This window comes from Chelon labrosus (genome assembly GCF_963514085.1).
Source record: "Chelon labrosus genome assembly, chromosome: 11".
NCBI classification, from domain to species: domain Eukaryota; kingdom Metazoa; phylum Chordata; class Actinopteri; order Mugiliformes; family Mugilidae; genus Chelon; species Chelon labrosus.
In genome coordinates this window covers 25,974,180-25,990,784 of record NC_140344.1, presented here as the reverse complement: position 1 = coordinate 25,990,784, position 16,605 = coordinate 25,974,180, and the positions used below count along the sequence as shown (strand labels likewise).

General features: G+C 43.9%; 1 protein-coding gene across 1 annotated transcript in view; it reads left to right on the top strand.

The window, feature by feature from the left end:
• The window catches only part of mbtps1 (membrane-bound transcription factor peptidase, site 1), a 29,462-nt gene extending 13,461 nt beyond the window's left edge, over positions 1 to 16,001 (top strand). Inside the window, exons 6-23 of the mRNA XM_084555020.1 lie at positions 1,017 to 1,126; positions 1,222 to 1,338; positions 1,859 to 1,926; positions 3,236 to 3,338; positions 4,078 to 4,229; positions 4,873 to 5,034; positions 7,969 to 8,113; positions 8,248 to 8,436; positions 9,032 to 9,204; positions 9,291 to 9,406; positions 9,566 to 9,722; positions 11,723 to 11,847; positions 11,970 to 12,047; positions 12,188 to 12,328; positions 12,427 to 12,558; positions 13,265 to 13,391; positions 14,337 to 14,467; positions 15,092 to 16,001. Of these exons, the coding sequence (XP_084411146.1) occupies positions 1,017 to 1,126; positions 1,222 to 1,338; positions 1,859 to 1,926; positions 3,236 to 3,338; positions 4,078 to 4,229; positions 4,873 to 5,034; positions 7,969 to 8,113; positions 8,248 to 8,436; positions 9,032 to 9,204; positions 9,291 to 9,406; positions 9,566 to 9,722; positions 11,723 to 11,847; positions 11,970 to 12,047; positions 12,188 to 12,328; positions 12,427 to 12,558; positions 13,265 to 13,391; positions 14,337 to 14,467; positions 15,092 to 15,291 (2,426 nt within the window). The 3' untranslated portion in view covers positions 15,292 to 16,001. The remainder of the gene's footprint in view (positions 1 to 1,016; positions 1,127 to 1,221; positions 1,339 to 1,858; positions 1,927 to 3,235; positions 3,339 to 4,077; positions 4,230 to 4,872; positions 5,035 to 7,968; positions 8,114 to 8,247; positions 8,437 to 9,031; positions 9,205 to 9,290; positions 9,407 to 9,565; positions 9,723 to 11,722; positions 11,848 to 11,969; positions 12,048 to 12,187; positions 12,329 to 12,426; positions 12,559 to 13,264; positions 13,392 to 14,336; positions 14,468 to 15,091) is intronic.
• Positions 16,002 to 16,605: the final 604 nt, after the last annotated feature.

The following is a 16,605-nucleotide window of genomic DNA, read 5'->3' as shown; positions in this document are numbered from 1 at the left end:
TGGCATTGATTGGTGTGGATGTTACTTAGACATGTAGCACCCACCTAGACCAGACCAGGCACCCCCACCCCATAGCAATGACACTCCTTGATGGCAGCAGCCATCCCCAGCAGGATGCAGCCAAAAACACTTTAGGAACAACTCTAAATAAAACATGAAGAACAGCACAAGGTGTTGACCTGGCCTCCAAATTCACTAGATCCCAAACTGATCAAGTATCTATGGGATGATCCACAGAGGCCCCTCCCCTCAAAGACCCCCCTAACAACATTGTGTTGCCAGACTCAGCAGGACACCCTCAGAAGGCCCATGTCCACACAATATTAGGAAGATGGTCATAATGTTATCACTGATCCGTGTCCATTGACATTTTTCAGACATGTGTACAGCAGAGGAGTGTGGGTACAGCCTCATACATTAAAACTGACTAGTGAACAGACTAGTAACGTCTGCCAATGTTAGCGTGGTTGCTAACGTTGACTTTATCACCTCCACGTTACCTCTAGACTTTATTGTTAAAGGTATTCAGAGTTATTCCTAACACAGGAAGCTGGGACTTGACAGAAGGTAGGAGTCCTCTGGTTGGTGGTTAGCAGATGCCATACTCATTTAAAAGAGGATACAAAGGATATATGAGATTATATATCTTATTAGTCAATTTCCATTACAGCAGACTTATCAGAAAGCTAACAAAGGGTCAATTCAGTGTTGTCAATAAAGTTGGGTAACAAAGTTAAAGTTCTTGTTTGCAGATTCAGTGCTCCACAGTGGACAGAACCCCTTTGCACATGTCAGAAAAGTTCTATTCTGATGTCTTGGGACATGTAAATACACACGTATATGTAATCAGATCATTTTATTTACTGTCGATGTAAATGGTTAAGATGGAAGCTCTGATCAGAATGATTTCAGTTTGGTTAAAGAAGTATATCTGTGCAACAATTACGCTGCTGATGATGAATGACACTAATGAGGATTGGATGATGATTAACTGCTCATTCTGTTGTTTTTTTAAGGCCTTGGCCACGGGACATTTGTAGCAGGAGTGATAGCCAGTATGAGGGAGTGTCAGGGCTTCGCTCCCGACTCGGAGCTGCACATCTTCAGAGTGTTCACCAACAACCAGGTAGATTACTGTCATGTTGAAACCCTTCTTATCCCAACTTATCTGTCCCTAATTATGTCTTATCAGTATCATTCATTTGTCTCTACTCTCTCTAGGTTTCATACACCTCGTGGTTTCTGGACGCTTTCAACTACGCCATCCTGAAGAAGATCGATGTTCTCAATCTCAGCATCGGGGGGCCTGATTTCATGGACCACCCCTTTGTTGATAAGGTAATGCGTGCTTCCTCTTCCTGTCTATAACCTAGAAACACGGATGTTTATGAGGCTGCAGATGGATAACCAGGTTAATCACAACTGTGCGCAGATGCCTTAGATGCCTGTTCCCAAACTGCCCTTTCACTCCTTATGCTACACCCTGTTTCACAATAACTTAATGAGCCGGAAAATAAGCAGGTCAACTGTCAGCGGTGCAAACGGGCCAAACCAGCTACACAAACACTCGCATGGCAGTGTTTAAACTCTGCTCCTTAAAGTGTTCTCCGATGACTACGTACTAATACAGCACGACATCTGCTGCAGTAACTGCTGAATATACTAATAATACTACAAACCCCCAGATATTAAATGACAGGACAGCGACTGTTACTGAGATTAAACTGTAATACGTCCTCCAGAATCAGTTCTCCTGTGCTATAGGACCTAATAAACTATTACTTCAGACCCTGGCCTCATTAGAAAGCAGTATTCAATAACATTTACAAATTTTTCTTTGTATGTATTTGACTGACAGGTGTGGGAGCTGACTGCAAACAGAGTGATCATGGTTTCTGCTATCGGCAACGATGGACCTCTGTATGGGTATGTTAATCTCACCAGCTTCTTATTATAAAGATGGCTTCTTTATTTTAAAAGAATGAATTCATCAATCGACTATTTTAAGACTACATAATCTATATAACCTTTAAACCTTTTATTCATTTTACATTCTCTCGTAATACGTTTTAACATGAAATCTATCACTGAAGGAACCATCTCAAACTTTTACTTTGACCTGATGATGTTATTTAAGAAAGATTTCTGCAATTTAAACCTAACTGAAAAAGATTTACTTTACTATAGTCTGGTGTTAGGGTGGATAGCGTTGAGTATGATTCAACTTCAGTGACTTTTACTGATTGTAATTGGAAATGCTGCTGTATTATTTAACTGCAAAAGGCTGCGTACACCTGCTAAGAGCATGACATAAATGGGAATCTATGACGTTTAGTTTAATAGCTACGTCTTGCAAATGCATTTGGAAGCCTTGTTGTCACATCAGCAATCAGCTTCTAGTGGATAAGGGTTATTCTGCACAATTTTCAGGCTTTTTCAGATGAAGTCAGATTATGTCAACGTGTCATTGAAGCCCTGTGACGAAGAAAAACTTATAAAGGAACGTGAATTCCTGTGTCGCCACTATGATTTGAATTACTGTTAGTAGGGTGCTTGTAATATCACCAAAGATACAACAAGTTGGCTAACATCACTTCATTTTTCAATGTCAATTTTCTACATAGAACATTTTATGAACAACCTGAAATGTTTTGCTAGCTTCTACAGTTTACTTTGGGGTCCCAGCGTCCCGCTTACTAAAACAGTGCGACCCCTAGTGGACAAGTTAGGATTAGCAAATACTTCTATAGCTCAAGCCAAGAGAGCTGTCCTGTAAACTGGCGACTTGTCCAGGGTGTGACTCCCCCTCCTCGCCCAATGACAGCTAAGATAGACTGCAACACTCCTCACCACCCTCTCTGGGACAAGTGTTTCCAGAAAAGAAATAAATGAGTGAGTTACTTTTCTTGAAAAAATGGCAGTTAATCTCTGCAACACGCGGACCAGATTGGACCATCTGGTGGGCCATGTTTTGGCCCACGGGCTGTATGTTTGACACCCCTGCCTCATTTCGCTGTATAGTCCCTGTAGTACGACGTTGTCTTTTCTTGTTTGTCTGTGTTTATCTGCATACAAATGTTTACTCACCCTAAACCAATTTAACCGCTCTTATTATCTGATGAACACTCCGGTTCCACGAGTTTTATGATCCAGGATCCAGGATCATAAAATTTTCTTTCTTAACTACAAAACAAGAGGACAGCATGGTTTAAATAAATACATTTCTGTCTCTTAGCACCCTGAACAACCCAGCAGACCAGATGGACGTCATCGGAGTTGGCGGAATCGACTTTGAGGACAACATCGCCAGGTTTTCTTCTAGAGGCATGACCACCTGGGTGAGTTACTGCATGAACACACACCTCATCCTCCAGGCAGACATCTACCTTAAGATCTGCCGTCCGCTTTTTCGAGCTAAGTCAACCATAATGTAAGCTCCTGATCCTTCATCCACATCCCATCAGACAGTTTTTATCAGTGGAAGCCCAAAGCAGACTAGACTGGAATCTGATTAAGACTTCTTTCAGTCGGTTTCTCTACCGTCAGCCGACCATGAAGAGGCCCTCACACACCCACTCAGCGTCTAGCTAGTTGTGCTTTCTGGTCAGTCCCTTCCTTTCTGTCTCCTTCTCGACGTTTCCGTTAGTCATCGTCACATTTACAATCCACCACGATGTCTTAAACAGTACAGGAGAGTCATACAGTGGCTTTAAATGACCTTCTCTGCCTGGAGTGGGACTCCATGGTGTGGGTGTAATGACATGAACTGAAACACATGTTTTTAAGGCGTGTGAATCAGAGCTATTTTCAGTCTTGAATTACAGCTTGCTGTCCAGAAAACAGCTGATGTCTAGATGTATAAGTTGGCAGGACATCTAATTTCTAAACAGAAGAACTCTACAGGGACAAAGTAAATGTCAGGGTTATGTCCATGTGTCTTCTTTTCGATCTTAACTCTGATAAAAGCCAAAAACAATGTGCTACTGTTTCTCAGTGTCCTCTACCTACTGCCTTTTTTTCCCTACCACTCCTGTCTGAATCTCACATTCTCTTATCTGCGTCCCGTCTTCTGTGCAGGAGCTGCCGGGGGGTTACGGCAGAGTGAAGCCTGATATCGTCACCTACGGCTCTGGCGTTAGGGGCTCAGGGATGAAGGAGGGATGCCGCTCGCTCTCCGGCACCAGCGTGGCTTCTCCTGTGGTGGCGGGCGCCGTCACGCTCCTGGCCAGGTTGGTTTCACGAGCTGTGTGTGGAAAGCATGAGGGACTTAGGTGTTGCACCCTTTGCAATAAAGTCAAATGTTAGCGTAGGATGCGGGGTGGCAGGAAGCTGGTAGGGTTCAGTGTCTTTCCTTTAGGATTAAGTGGATACTTGCAGCAGTTCTCTAGTTGGAGAGCAATCTTTAGGTCATCCAGCTCCCTTCTGAGTTTTATGTCAGTGCTTAAAAAAAAAATGTCACTGGGAAACTGTGGAGCTCTCTTAAGGCTCTCCTGTGCCGACTGGAGCGTTGACACTGTTATACGACACGCAGTGTAATACTGACGCAGTATATATGACTAAATTACCTCCGGTTTTTGTAATCCTCCATGAGCAGGCGGTGAAATGTGTCCCAGAGGAAGGAGGTGTGTCGCTGATTAATGTTTGGTATTATTCCCAGTCTGTCAATATCCCCGCCCTTACAGGCTGAAAGCCCTCTTGTTGCTCAGCTGTAACTGAGCTGATTTGTGAGCTCATGTTGCCGGGTCATCACACCACCCTTGTTGACAACACCTCTCGCTTCTCACACACGAATAACAACCCATGGCTAGTCTTTCCTCCATCGCTCCTCTGATTTAAAAGAGGAATCTAATTCTATCCTCTTCTGTCCTGCAGCACTGTTCTGAACCGGGAGTTGGTGAACCCGGCCTCCATGAAGCAGGCTCTGATCGCCTCGGCCCGCAGGCTCCCCGGGGTCAACATGTTCGAGCAGGGCCACGGGAAACTCGACCTGATCAGAGCCTACCAGATCCTTAACAGCTACAGACCTCAGGCCAGGTGAATGTCTCAGTGCACATGCAGAAACCAAGAAAAAAAAAAACACCAAGCACTGTGCACAGATGCGTTCACAACACTTGTGTAAGACTAAAGGAGAGCAACCCACTGATCTGACTGTCTGCACTCTTTCAAGGAAAATCACAAGCTCAGACTGGCAGGATTATAGTTGTCATTTAAAGGAATCCTTTACTGACTCCTAAAATATTACGACTTGCTCCATTGTGCAGTGCATCGGGTAGATTTAGTTTTATGTCACTGTTAGACTTGAGTCTTTAAAACCCACATTTACACAAACCAGAATTTAACCAGTACTTTATTATAAACCAGACTGTAGGGACTCTAATGTCTCTAATATAATATGATGCAGCTTGACTGCACGTTTTTTTTTCAGAGTGGCTAATTACTCCTTTAAGTTTGAAGTTGTGCATCTTCCCAGATATGTACCTCCTTGCTGTAACAATAATAATAATAATAATAATAATAATAATAATAATAATAATAATCTATAATTAGAGGAAAGGTAGAGCTGGGTGTCGTCTGCGTAGCAGTGAAAGTGAATATTGTATTTATGGAATATGTGACCAAGGGGGAGGAGGTAAATGGTGAAGAGGACTGGGCCGAGGACAGAACCTTGTGGTACACCAGAGGAGATGGGAGATGGCTGGGATGCAAAAGTTTTTAATTGAATGAATTGAGTTCGGCCAGTGAGATAAGAGTGGAACCAGTCCAGAGGTGTGTCAAATAGTCCAATGGATGCCAGTCTATGAAGAAGGATGGAGTGGGAGATAGTGTCGAAAGCTGCGGTCAGGTCAAGGAGGATGAGAATAGATAGGAGTCCAGAGTCTGCTGCCAGGAGGAGGTCGGTGCTGTGATGGGGACAAAAATCGGACTGGAACTGTTCATAAAGGTCATTGTCGGAGAGATGAGAGTGGAGTTGGGATGCAACTGCTTTTTCCAGGATTTTAGAAAGGAATGGCAGATTGGAAATAGGCCGGAGGTTATTGAAATTGCTGGGGTCTGAACCAGGTTTCTTGAGAATCGGGAGTTACTGCAGCACATTTGAGAGATGGTGCGACAGAACCAGAGGTGAGGGAGGAGTGGATGATGGTGGCGATCAGAGAAGACAGGTGGGGGAGACGGGCTTTGACCAGGGGTGTCGGAAGGGGGTCGAGTCGACAGGTGAATGGTTTTGATTTTCTGATAAGTTCCGATACATCAGCAACAGAGGGAAGGTGGAAATTAGAGAATGGTCGAAAGGAAGGGGGTCGGGGGGGGAACAGGAATATACAACGGATATACAATGTTTACCATCTATGTTTGGTCTGAAACCCGTCGTCGCTGTGGTTTAAGTGTTTAGGATGAGGTTGTGTGGAACAGAATGATTCCGTCTCATAGCGGCGTCTTCTGAAGCCAAAGGTTTAAACTGCAGCTGTGATCTAGTCTAAACTCGGCTGCTGTGTCCTGCAGGAATCACTTTGACCCCGTTCACGCCGGCTGCTCACGTGTAAAGTTTCTGGCTGCGTTACTTAGACTCTTCTGCATTTCCACCTGGTTTTACAGTGTGTTCTTGTGACCGATGAGGTGGACTAAGGTGATCTTTCACCTTGTTGGGATGAGGTTTTTCGATAAATTGTGAAAGATTGCTTTTTCCCCTTATTCCAGATAAGTTATCCAGGCACAGATTCAAACACACACAGCTGGTTCACGATGCATTTCATAGTCTTCGTCTCTCGGCGTCTCGACAAGCACAGAAAATTGTCCCTGTTTCTACCTCCCACACACCATCCACTCTCTTTCATTTCAGTGAAAGTAGCTGCTGTTCAAGGTTTATTCATTTTGACTCCAGCATGTCGCCGTTGTTTGAAGTACACTCAACCTCTGACTAGCCACCAACTCGAGTGTTAGCAGCTTAATCCCAGAACGATGCCGACAAGCATAAGTGCTTACAACACCCTGTGTTACTTGTGCAGACTATGATGCAGGCTCTGCATTGATCCGGAGCATAAACAAAGCTGTGCGGCTGCTGCTGCTGCTTGTAGAATATGGCTTAGAGCCAGCCGCGGTGTGAGACAGAGGCAGGTACACTGCAGACTTAAAGTGTTCTTAACCTGTATCAACCTGTGCATGTGTATTCAGTGATTTCTATACAAACATATTTACATGTAATGATCATAAAACACTTTAAACTCTGCTTCAAACGTGGTTTAATGGTCTGTGCATGTTTTTGGTTCAGGTTTGCTTTTCAAACTAGAAACAAAAAAATGGACAAACTTTAAATATCAAATCCCAAACATAGTCTAAAAAGATGCAACAAGTCAAATAAACAAACAGCTGTATTTTCCTTCAGTGAAACTTGAAGTAGCCTACGTCTGGAATTTGCAGCAAGCAATCAACACTTGTACACCGCTCTCACAGGCATGGAGGATTACGACAGCACGAAATTTATGGATGTTTCTTGCGGGAAAAACCTGGTGCCTCTCCAGATTCAGAAGGCAAACACTTAAAGAGAAATTCAGATGACACACCTTGAGTCATTAGGTCTAATATTACATCTGAATATTGTTCCAGTGTCACGTCCGTGGTCCGTTTTGAACAACAGAGAACTGCAAAATCATTGACAGCAACTTCTGCTTCAACTTCAAAAACTTCTAGCCCTGTAATAACGACTGTTTGCTCCTTTAGTTCTCTTTCTGTTTTCATTTTTCATATATTAACGGACGAAATATAAATTTACTTGTTTAGCATTTTCAAGCTGAAAATCAAATAAACTCATTGTTGTCTTTTTTTTTATTTTAAAACCAAACTTGAATGCCAAAAAGTGCACGGACCTTTTATATTTCTTTCCCACTTAGCATCTTTCTCTCATCAAACTTTAAACTGCTGATCTATAAAAACAGTTGCACGTCGTCCTAACCCGTCCTCGTCTCCTCCCAGTCTCTCTCCCAGCTACATCGACCTGACAGAGTGTCCGTACATGTGGCCTTACTGCTCTCAGCCCATCTACTACGGAGGAATGCCCACCATCGTCAACGTGACCATCCTCAACGGCATGGGCGTCACCGGCAGGATTGTCGACAAGGTGAGCAAATATTATTATATTACCTGCACAGCACTGAAGTGCTCTGAAAGGACAAGTCAAGGATGAGTTGACCTATTTTTTTCACCCTGAGCAAGAACTCTAAGCCCACTTAAAGGTCGCTCTCTCCCGTCCAGCCCATCTGGCAGCCCTACCTCCCCCAGAACGGCGACCACATCGACGTGGCCGTCTCGTACTCGCCGGTGCTGTGGCCGTGGGCCGGCTACCTGGCCGTGTCCATCTCTGTGGCCAAGAAAGCGGCATCGTGGGAAGGCATTGCTCAAGGTCATGTGATGGTGACCGTGGCGTCGCCTGCAGAGAATGACGTGAGTCACCGTCCTCTAACGGCTTTAGCTTTTTCTAGAGCAGCAGTTGCAAAACTTTTTTTTTGTGAGCTGGATGTCTGCTGCCATTATATTGTAGTTGAAGAGGATATTTACAGTATATTTATTTTTCATGCGCTTGACTTGGTTAGATTAGTTTTGTAAATTTGCAGTCACACAACTCCCAAAAGTTTAAAACCATTTATCTTGTACTTTTAGCTTGGTGCATCCTGTCAACTGTTTATAAATCACTTTAAGATAAAACTTTTAACATCTTATATACTAATATTACTAACTATTTCAACAGGTTATGCATTAAATGTGATGTATTTTACCCAAACATTAAAACAGCTAATCAATTGCTTTTGGTTTTTTAGCATCTGTCAGTCAATTTTAACTTTTTGTTGTCGTTTATGTATTAAACTGATTTAATTTCACCTGTTTATGTATTTAACTGTTGGAAACTAGTATAATAGCTTCCACGCATCCTGCTGGCTGCCAGTCTACCGATCAGTGTTGTCGGATATTTATCTTGTGCTACTAACTTCTCCTCCTGACATGTGACCCTCTGCCTTCTCGACATTTTCTCTCCTTGCAGTCGGAGGTGGGAGGAGAGCTGACATCGACGGTCAAACTTCCCATCAAGGTGAAGATCGTGCCGACTCCCCCGCGCAGTAAGAGGGTGCTGTGGGACCAGTACCACAACCTGCGCTACCCGCCCGGCTACTTCCCCCGAGACAACCTGCGCATGAAGAACGACCCGCTCGACTGGTGCGTGTGTGTAGATGGGACTGAATTTAAGTTAAGATTGAAGATTGTTTTTATTTATTTTTGATTATTATTTTTTCTGTTTGCAGGAACGGCGACCACATCCACACTAACTTCAGGGACATGTACCAGCACCTGAGAAGTATGGGGTACTTTGTTGAGGTGCTGGGAGCTCCCATCACGTGCTTTGACGCCAGCCAGTATGGTACGAACACCGAGTCTAATATCGTGAGAAAATATGACGAATAAATTAACGTGTGCGACTCCAGGCAGTCAGCAAAGCCTTTTCTCTCAGAGAGCTGATTGCCTTCGACGTAGGAGAAAATAACAAACTAATGGATTGCTTGCCTTCGCGTCCCTGCAGGCACACTGTTGATGGTGGACAGCGAGGAGGAGTATTTCCCAGAAGAGATCACTAAGCTGAGAAGAGACATCGACAACGGCCTGTCGCTCATTGTCTTCAGCGACTGGTACAACACCTCCGTCATGAGGAAGGTCAAGTTCTACGATGAAAACACCAGGTAATCATCTCATTACAGTTGATTAGTGCTGACTGTTGATCAGAGAAAGAACCCCAGTGAATGTGACGGATTAATAAAATTTAATTTAAAGGTTATGTTTGATGGCATCGTTCATGGACACAAAATTGAAGCAGCTCTTCTGCAAATGACAATTGGGCAATATTTAAATCCTGCTCTGAGGAAAGTTCAGTTTGATTTTCAAACATTCAGGTTAATAATTAATATGCCGTGCATTCAGAATCTACACTCGGTACCCCTTAATGACAAAATAGAGTTTTAGAAATTTAGAAATAAGTGTCCAGACCCTTTACTCAGTAGTCGAAAAACCCAAAAGCCTTTTTTGGATATGACGCAACAAGCTTTGCTCACCCGGATTGGGGGATTTTCTGCCATTTTTCTTTTCAAATCCTGTCAAACTCAGTCAGGTTGGATAAGGACTGTAGGTGGACCAACCTAAGCAAAGCCCCCCATCCCATGAGAATGACAGTCCCAGAAGGTTCCAGCCTTTCTCAGCAGGGCAATATGACCTGCCACACCACAAAAAATGCGTAGGAACCGCTCAACAAAATAAAATAAAGAAAAGAAATATAGCCCACGGTGTTGCCCAGGCCTCCAGACTCACAGAACCCGATTATCTGCAGGATGGAATAAGCCCGATCCACGGAGACCCCTCCTCTCAATCCTTAGATGAGCCAGAACTGCTTTGGACACACACACGTGACAGTATATTAGGCGGTTTTAATGTTATGGCTGATTGGTGTATGTTAGAGAATAAGAATCAAGTCAGTTGCAATAGATTATATTGTATTGCATAACATGCAGCTGACATGTACAGGCCTGTATGAAGAAATAGTTTTGACTGTACATTTACTTTCACGATATAAAATGTCAAACACAACTAATTCATTTGTTTTTATTTACATTAATTAATAAATGTAGTTCAAATATCTGGTAGACTGTTACAGACTATTAACTACCATCTGGAACAGTAGCTTTTCAGGACTAAATAATCGTTTTGTTGCTTTAAACCAGTGAGAAAAATCACGCTGGATCCCATCAGTCATAGAAAAAAAGTTTTATTCTGCAAATGGACGTTTATTGGCACTGACTCCGAGGGTGAAAATGTTTCCAAAGAACTTCTTGGACGGCCATATCACTGCAGAGCAGCTCTTCACCCGTGACAACTGCAGAAAAAAGTCATCAAGTAATGCAGACGCAGGCTTTTGATTAACTGTTCTCTTTATGAAATGAGCTGTAGGAACTCGAAATGATGCTGCGCACCAGGGTGCTGTGATTTCTCTCGTCCAAGAAGCTCCGCGTGTCTTATTTAAAATGATCAATGCGTCCCGTTCCTATGTTCTGAAACGATTAGACATCCATTACTCCGAGAATGCTTTCGCTAGCGGCTTCATCACGTCCTGACGATGGCGAGATAAACTGTGTGCCGCGTCACAGTTTCTGTCAAACTCGCTCTCTGCAGCGTTGGCCTCTGTTCTCGCTCTGTAATGTGTGTCATATATCACGACTTCTCAGATGCAGAGCTCCTCATGCGGAGATAACCACCCGGTCCTGGCTGCTCCATTCATATCCCGCGCAAGCTGTCGCACAATACCCGCAGGATTAAAAAGTCTTAAACGCAGTTAAATATAGTCTTTATGGGTTTGAGATATTATGCAGAGAAATTCAGTTTGAATTGAACGGCGATGGTTCATTTCAGAGCTGTGAATGTACATCTTCCTTTTCTGAACTATTCAACCCAGACACAGTGAATTAGCATCTCTGATTTATTCTATTTTATGAATGAGCTTCTATTTTGAAGGTTTTAATGTTTTATTCTAATGAAACCTGCCAGATAATTTTCTTGTCTCAATTCCCTGCGGTGAAAGTGACGCTCTCCTCAGATGGAGAGTGAAGTTTAATGTCCCTTGACCGGCGTTTTTATTTTCCCGTTGCCTTAATTGAACGGCCCGTGCTGATGATGTTCTTGATGTGACCTGCAGGCAGTGGTGGATGCCGGACACAGGGGGCGCCAACGTACCAGCTCTGAACGACCTGATCTCGGTGTGGGGGATGGCTTTCAGCGACGGGCTCTACGAGGGAGACTTCACCCTGGCTGATCATGACAGTAAGACATTCAGATTGGCTTCATTTTCATTTTATTACTCCTCTCTCCACGTTTAGTGTTGTTTTATTTGGTTTCTAGTAAATAAACATGTCTCTCTCTCTCTGTCTCTTTGCGTGTGTCAGTGTATTACGCCTCAGGCTGCAGTATCGCCCGTTTCCCTGAAGACGGGATTGTAATTGCCAAGAACCTGAAGGACCAAGGTACCAGCTCCTGTCTTAAAGTATTGAATCTTTCTCAGTGTAGCATAGTGTTGGCAGCCAGCAGCCACGCACGGTGAAGCGACATGTTTTAATCTGCAGTTCACATATAACACTGCAGTTTCTTTTTTTGTTCCCTTCAGGTCTGGAAGTGTTAAAGCAGGAGACCGCGGTGGTGGAGGGAGTTCCTATCCTCGGACTGTACCAAACACCGTCTGACGGGGGAGGCCGCATCGCTCTGTATGGAGATTCTAACTGTATAGACGACAGCCACAGACAGAAAGGTGACGCGTTTTGTCTTTTGCAGAGAGGTGAAGCTTGGCCGTAGAAAGAAGCAGAGGATTAAATGTCTTTATTTTTATTTCTTTCTTTAATTTCACAGACTGCTTCTGGCTGTTGGACGCGCTGCTTCAGTACACTTCCTACAGCATGACGCCTCCCAGCCTCAGCCACTCCCACAGCAGAGTGGCGCCTCCCACAGGCGCCGAGCGCCCACTGCCACTGAGACTGGAAGGTAAGGAGGGAATTCATACAATAGCTGCTAAATCCTGCAACTTTCCTGCTCATCAAGATCATAAACTAAATGTTTAGCAGCTTTTCTGGGTTTGCCTTGATGGAGAAAGTCTCTGGACCTGCAACGAAAGGGCTGCTTCTTTGATGACACCCCTTCTACACCATTTAGAAGTGGCAATTCAGATGTACAACCCTAACTGACATTACCAGTTCAGACCTTGCATTGACATCTGTCCCGGGCAGTTCGGACTGCCAGCTTTTAGTGCTTGTGTTCAGACCTGGCATTCACAAATGTGTCTCCAGACAGCTCCTCAACCACAAACAACCCTGTTTACTGGTGTGTACAACATGACTTTGGTTAGACCTGCTCAAAATTCAGATTATACCTCCAACCCTGAAAGCTTCCATATGCACCATCATCTCCGGTAATAAATGTAAATAAACACTCCTGTTATTGAGGAAACATGTAACTTATACATCAACATGATACGCATGAATAATTAACCACATACCGATACGTTAGTTGATGACCGAATTGTAATACTGCAAGTGACACTGGGGGGAAAATGAGCATCTATGACGTTAGTAGACATGTTGACGTTTTTCTCGGCGTCTCAGATACTGTTAATTTTTTACAGCATAGTTTTAACTGCTTCCTTTTGTCACTATTATCATTCATATCCATTATATTCCTTCCACTTTTCCAGGTAACCATCTCTACCGCTACTCCAAGGTTCTGGAGGCTCACCTGGGAGACCCCAAGCCACGCCCCCTACCAGCCTGCCCCCACCTGTCTTGGGCAAAGCCACAGCCAGTCAATGAGACGGCTCCGAGGTAGTGTCCTCAATACAAGTCTGTTAACTGTCAACCAACGTAAACCACACGTTCCCAGATATCCCTCCAAACACCCTTCAGAGTTTTGTTCCGTCTTAAACCGAGTTTGGATTATAGGGAGTCTAGGAGGTGATTGGAGAAATCCAGCCTGGCCTAGATTATCTGGTAATGTGAGGTGTTTGCAAATCCGTTCTTAAACCTTATGAACCGCTCACAAGTTTCGCCCTGATTAATATCAAGTATGGGATTTAAAGTCTGGTTGATTATGTCAGCACAATAAATAATAATGAGAAAACATAAAGCAACTGTAAACATTCTTAACCTGAGAGGCTAATGCTAGTTAGCACACAATAATGTAGCTTGCTAGTAGTTAATTGGAGGTGGATCAGTGGATTTACAGCAGCTTGATGCACTCCTCTCTTTTATTTATTTATTTTATTACAACCACTTCTAGTGAGATCATGTGATGGTGCATTCAGTGCTCTCTCATCTGATATGATAATCTTTATAATATCCTGTAGTGTGTGCAGGTTTGAGATCAGAGAGAGGACACCATCTGTGATGCAACTTAATTTTTCCTCTGCTTTCATCACAACATTTGGATTTCTTTACGTTTTACTTGTCGTGGCCGTTTCCTTTGCCGGTGCTGCCTTGCAGCGTGTTGTGTTCTTCAACAAGTCTAGAGAAGATCATTTTTCCATCAGTCAGAGCTCTACAGAGGAACAGCCTTGTGCCTCAGCAGGAGGGCGCCACATTTTAGTGACATGATGATACTTTAGTAGTCAATTTGTCTTCAAGCACACGACTGGTTTTTGTTCCTTCTCAAGTCAAACTAACGGCGGACTAAAGCAAACTAAACGCTTCCACTCATGACTCTGCACAGTTTTTTTATTTGGAGTTTCTCTTTCTCTCTCTCACTCATTTCTTTATTTTCCCACCTCTCAGTAACCTGTGGAAGCACCAGAAGCTTCTCTCCGTGGATCTGGACAAAGTGGCTCTGCCCAACGTGAGGGCGTACCGTCCCCAGGTCAGACCTCTGTCTCCCGGGGAGAGTGGGGCCTGGGACATCCCCGGAGGTAACGGAGGACCAAAATGTATTTTGAGAGAGGTGTCTTAGTGTGTGTGTTCAGTGGGAACTGTTAAAATATGAGACGAGGAAGGAGAAATTAACATACATGGCTGATTATTATAAATTAAATAATGTATTTAAAGTCTAGGTAACTGTGTCTAAGTAATCACATTAACACTTTGAGACTACTGCTGTCACCATCGTGGGTGTTCATGGTTGTCATGGTTACAGACGAGGTAAGCAGACTGTCTCTTTCCTCCACAAAGCGAGTCAATGCTTCCAACCTCAGGCTATTGGAGCTGAGCACCAAGGATTAGGATTAGCGTTAGCATTAGCACAGCTACCTGTTGGCCTCACTGAAGAGCAGCGATTACGCTAATTCAGAAGAGGAGAAGCTAGCATGTAATTTATATACGACTCAGATGCTTAGAAGTATACAATATAGCCAACATTCATGTTATATCAACATCTGGCTCACCTAGCTTACCAACGTTTCTCTTGAGTCGGCTAAACATCCTCCAAGGTTTCTTTTTAAATGCCTCTTGTCCGTTTAAGTAATATTAGAAGTTATCTAAATGAAAGAAGCTGCTGGGATGTGCAAGAATTAACGTGCTTGTCTTCTTCTCTTCAGGGATAATGCCCGGTCGCTACAACCAAGAGGTGGGCCAGACCATCCCCGTGTTCGCCTTCCTGGGAGCGATGGTCGTCCTGTCCTTTTTCGTGGTCCAGCTCACCAAGGCCAAGAGCAAACCCAAGCGCAGGAAACCCCGAATCAAAAGGCCCACGTACCTCCAGCAGCAGTCGACGACCGGGAAGAACCCCACGGTTTGACCGCAGCTTTGAGCACATCGCTGGGTTTACCTCCTCAAACTGAGGCGCCGTTAAAAAGGACAACACGTTGTTGACGTTGGAAGTTTGAGATTGGAGTCTTAACGAACTGTTGAGGCAGACGTTCTGTTTTTAAACTCATGAACTTGCTCCAGGCGTCTCGTGGATGCTCTAACAGTTTTTGTGCCTCTCGTCTGTTCAAGGCTGTCGTGGGTGTTAGTGTGTGTTTGTGGACCAATGAACAGTATTAGACAGTGTTACACACAGTGATACACCTGGCCCTAGAAAAGCCTGTTCCAGACAGTCATGGTGTCTACATTTCGCTCTCTCTTCTTTGACCAAACTGTTTCTTTATGAATGAAATGTGTCCGACTTTTATATTTATTTAATTTGTTACCCTAACAACCTCGAGAAGAACACACAACACAGGATCACACTATCAGAATAAAACTGTTAGCGTACACACACACACACACACACAAATAATCATGCAGATTTCCAGCATGAAGGCCACGGGATTATTGAGGCATCGGTCCCTGGTTTTGTACGTCCTGCCGTATCCGTTTCAAACCTTTTCATTGTTTGTATATTTTATATAATGACTGAACTCTGGCCAGGTGTTCTGCTGATATCCTCCTCCATGATCACACGGTCAACAAAGTAGCATTGACAGACTTTGTTCAGATATATCTCATCAATAAAAAAGCATAATCAAAACGGTCTAATGTCTGGTGATTTCATTTGATTTCAAAATTTGCTGCAGCAGCGATTTGTCTTTTATTCTAAACTTTCTTTGTGGACAAAACTTTAACAACTATCACTGACAGAGCCTCTGTTGCGTCACCCATAGGATTCTGGAAAAGTAGTGTTGAAGCTCAGCGTTGTGTCCCCGTCTGCCACCCTCTTGGCAGTGCCTGACTCCACCTGTTCTTGCTCCTAAGGCTGCAAGAACAAGAAAAGTTTGTTTCAGCTAGGTCGTTTATACTTCATGAGAAACTCAAGTGGCGAACTCCAAGGAAGTCCTCATAGGGTCCTCCCACTGCAGCATACATTACACGCGCTAAGCATTGTGGGAGATTGACGTCGAGATTATTTTCAGATTTTGACGACCGCGTCCGTCGGATCACTCCGTTCGTTCAGCATGCACCCACACGCAGTGTGCCGACCTCTACTCAGGAGAGATTAGCTGCCACGCTACTAATATTAGCACCTGGGAGCTCACAGGGTGACCATTAGCATTTCCACTTTTCTGAATTAACCACGCCCACATCCAATTTCTAACCAATCACAGAATAGTTGCCGGACACCACACGAGGA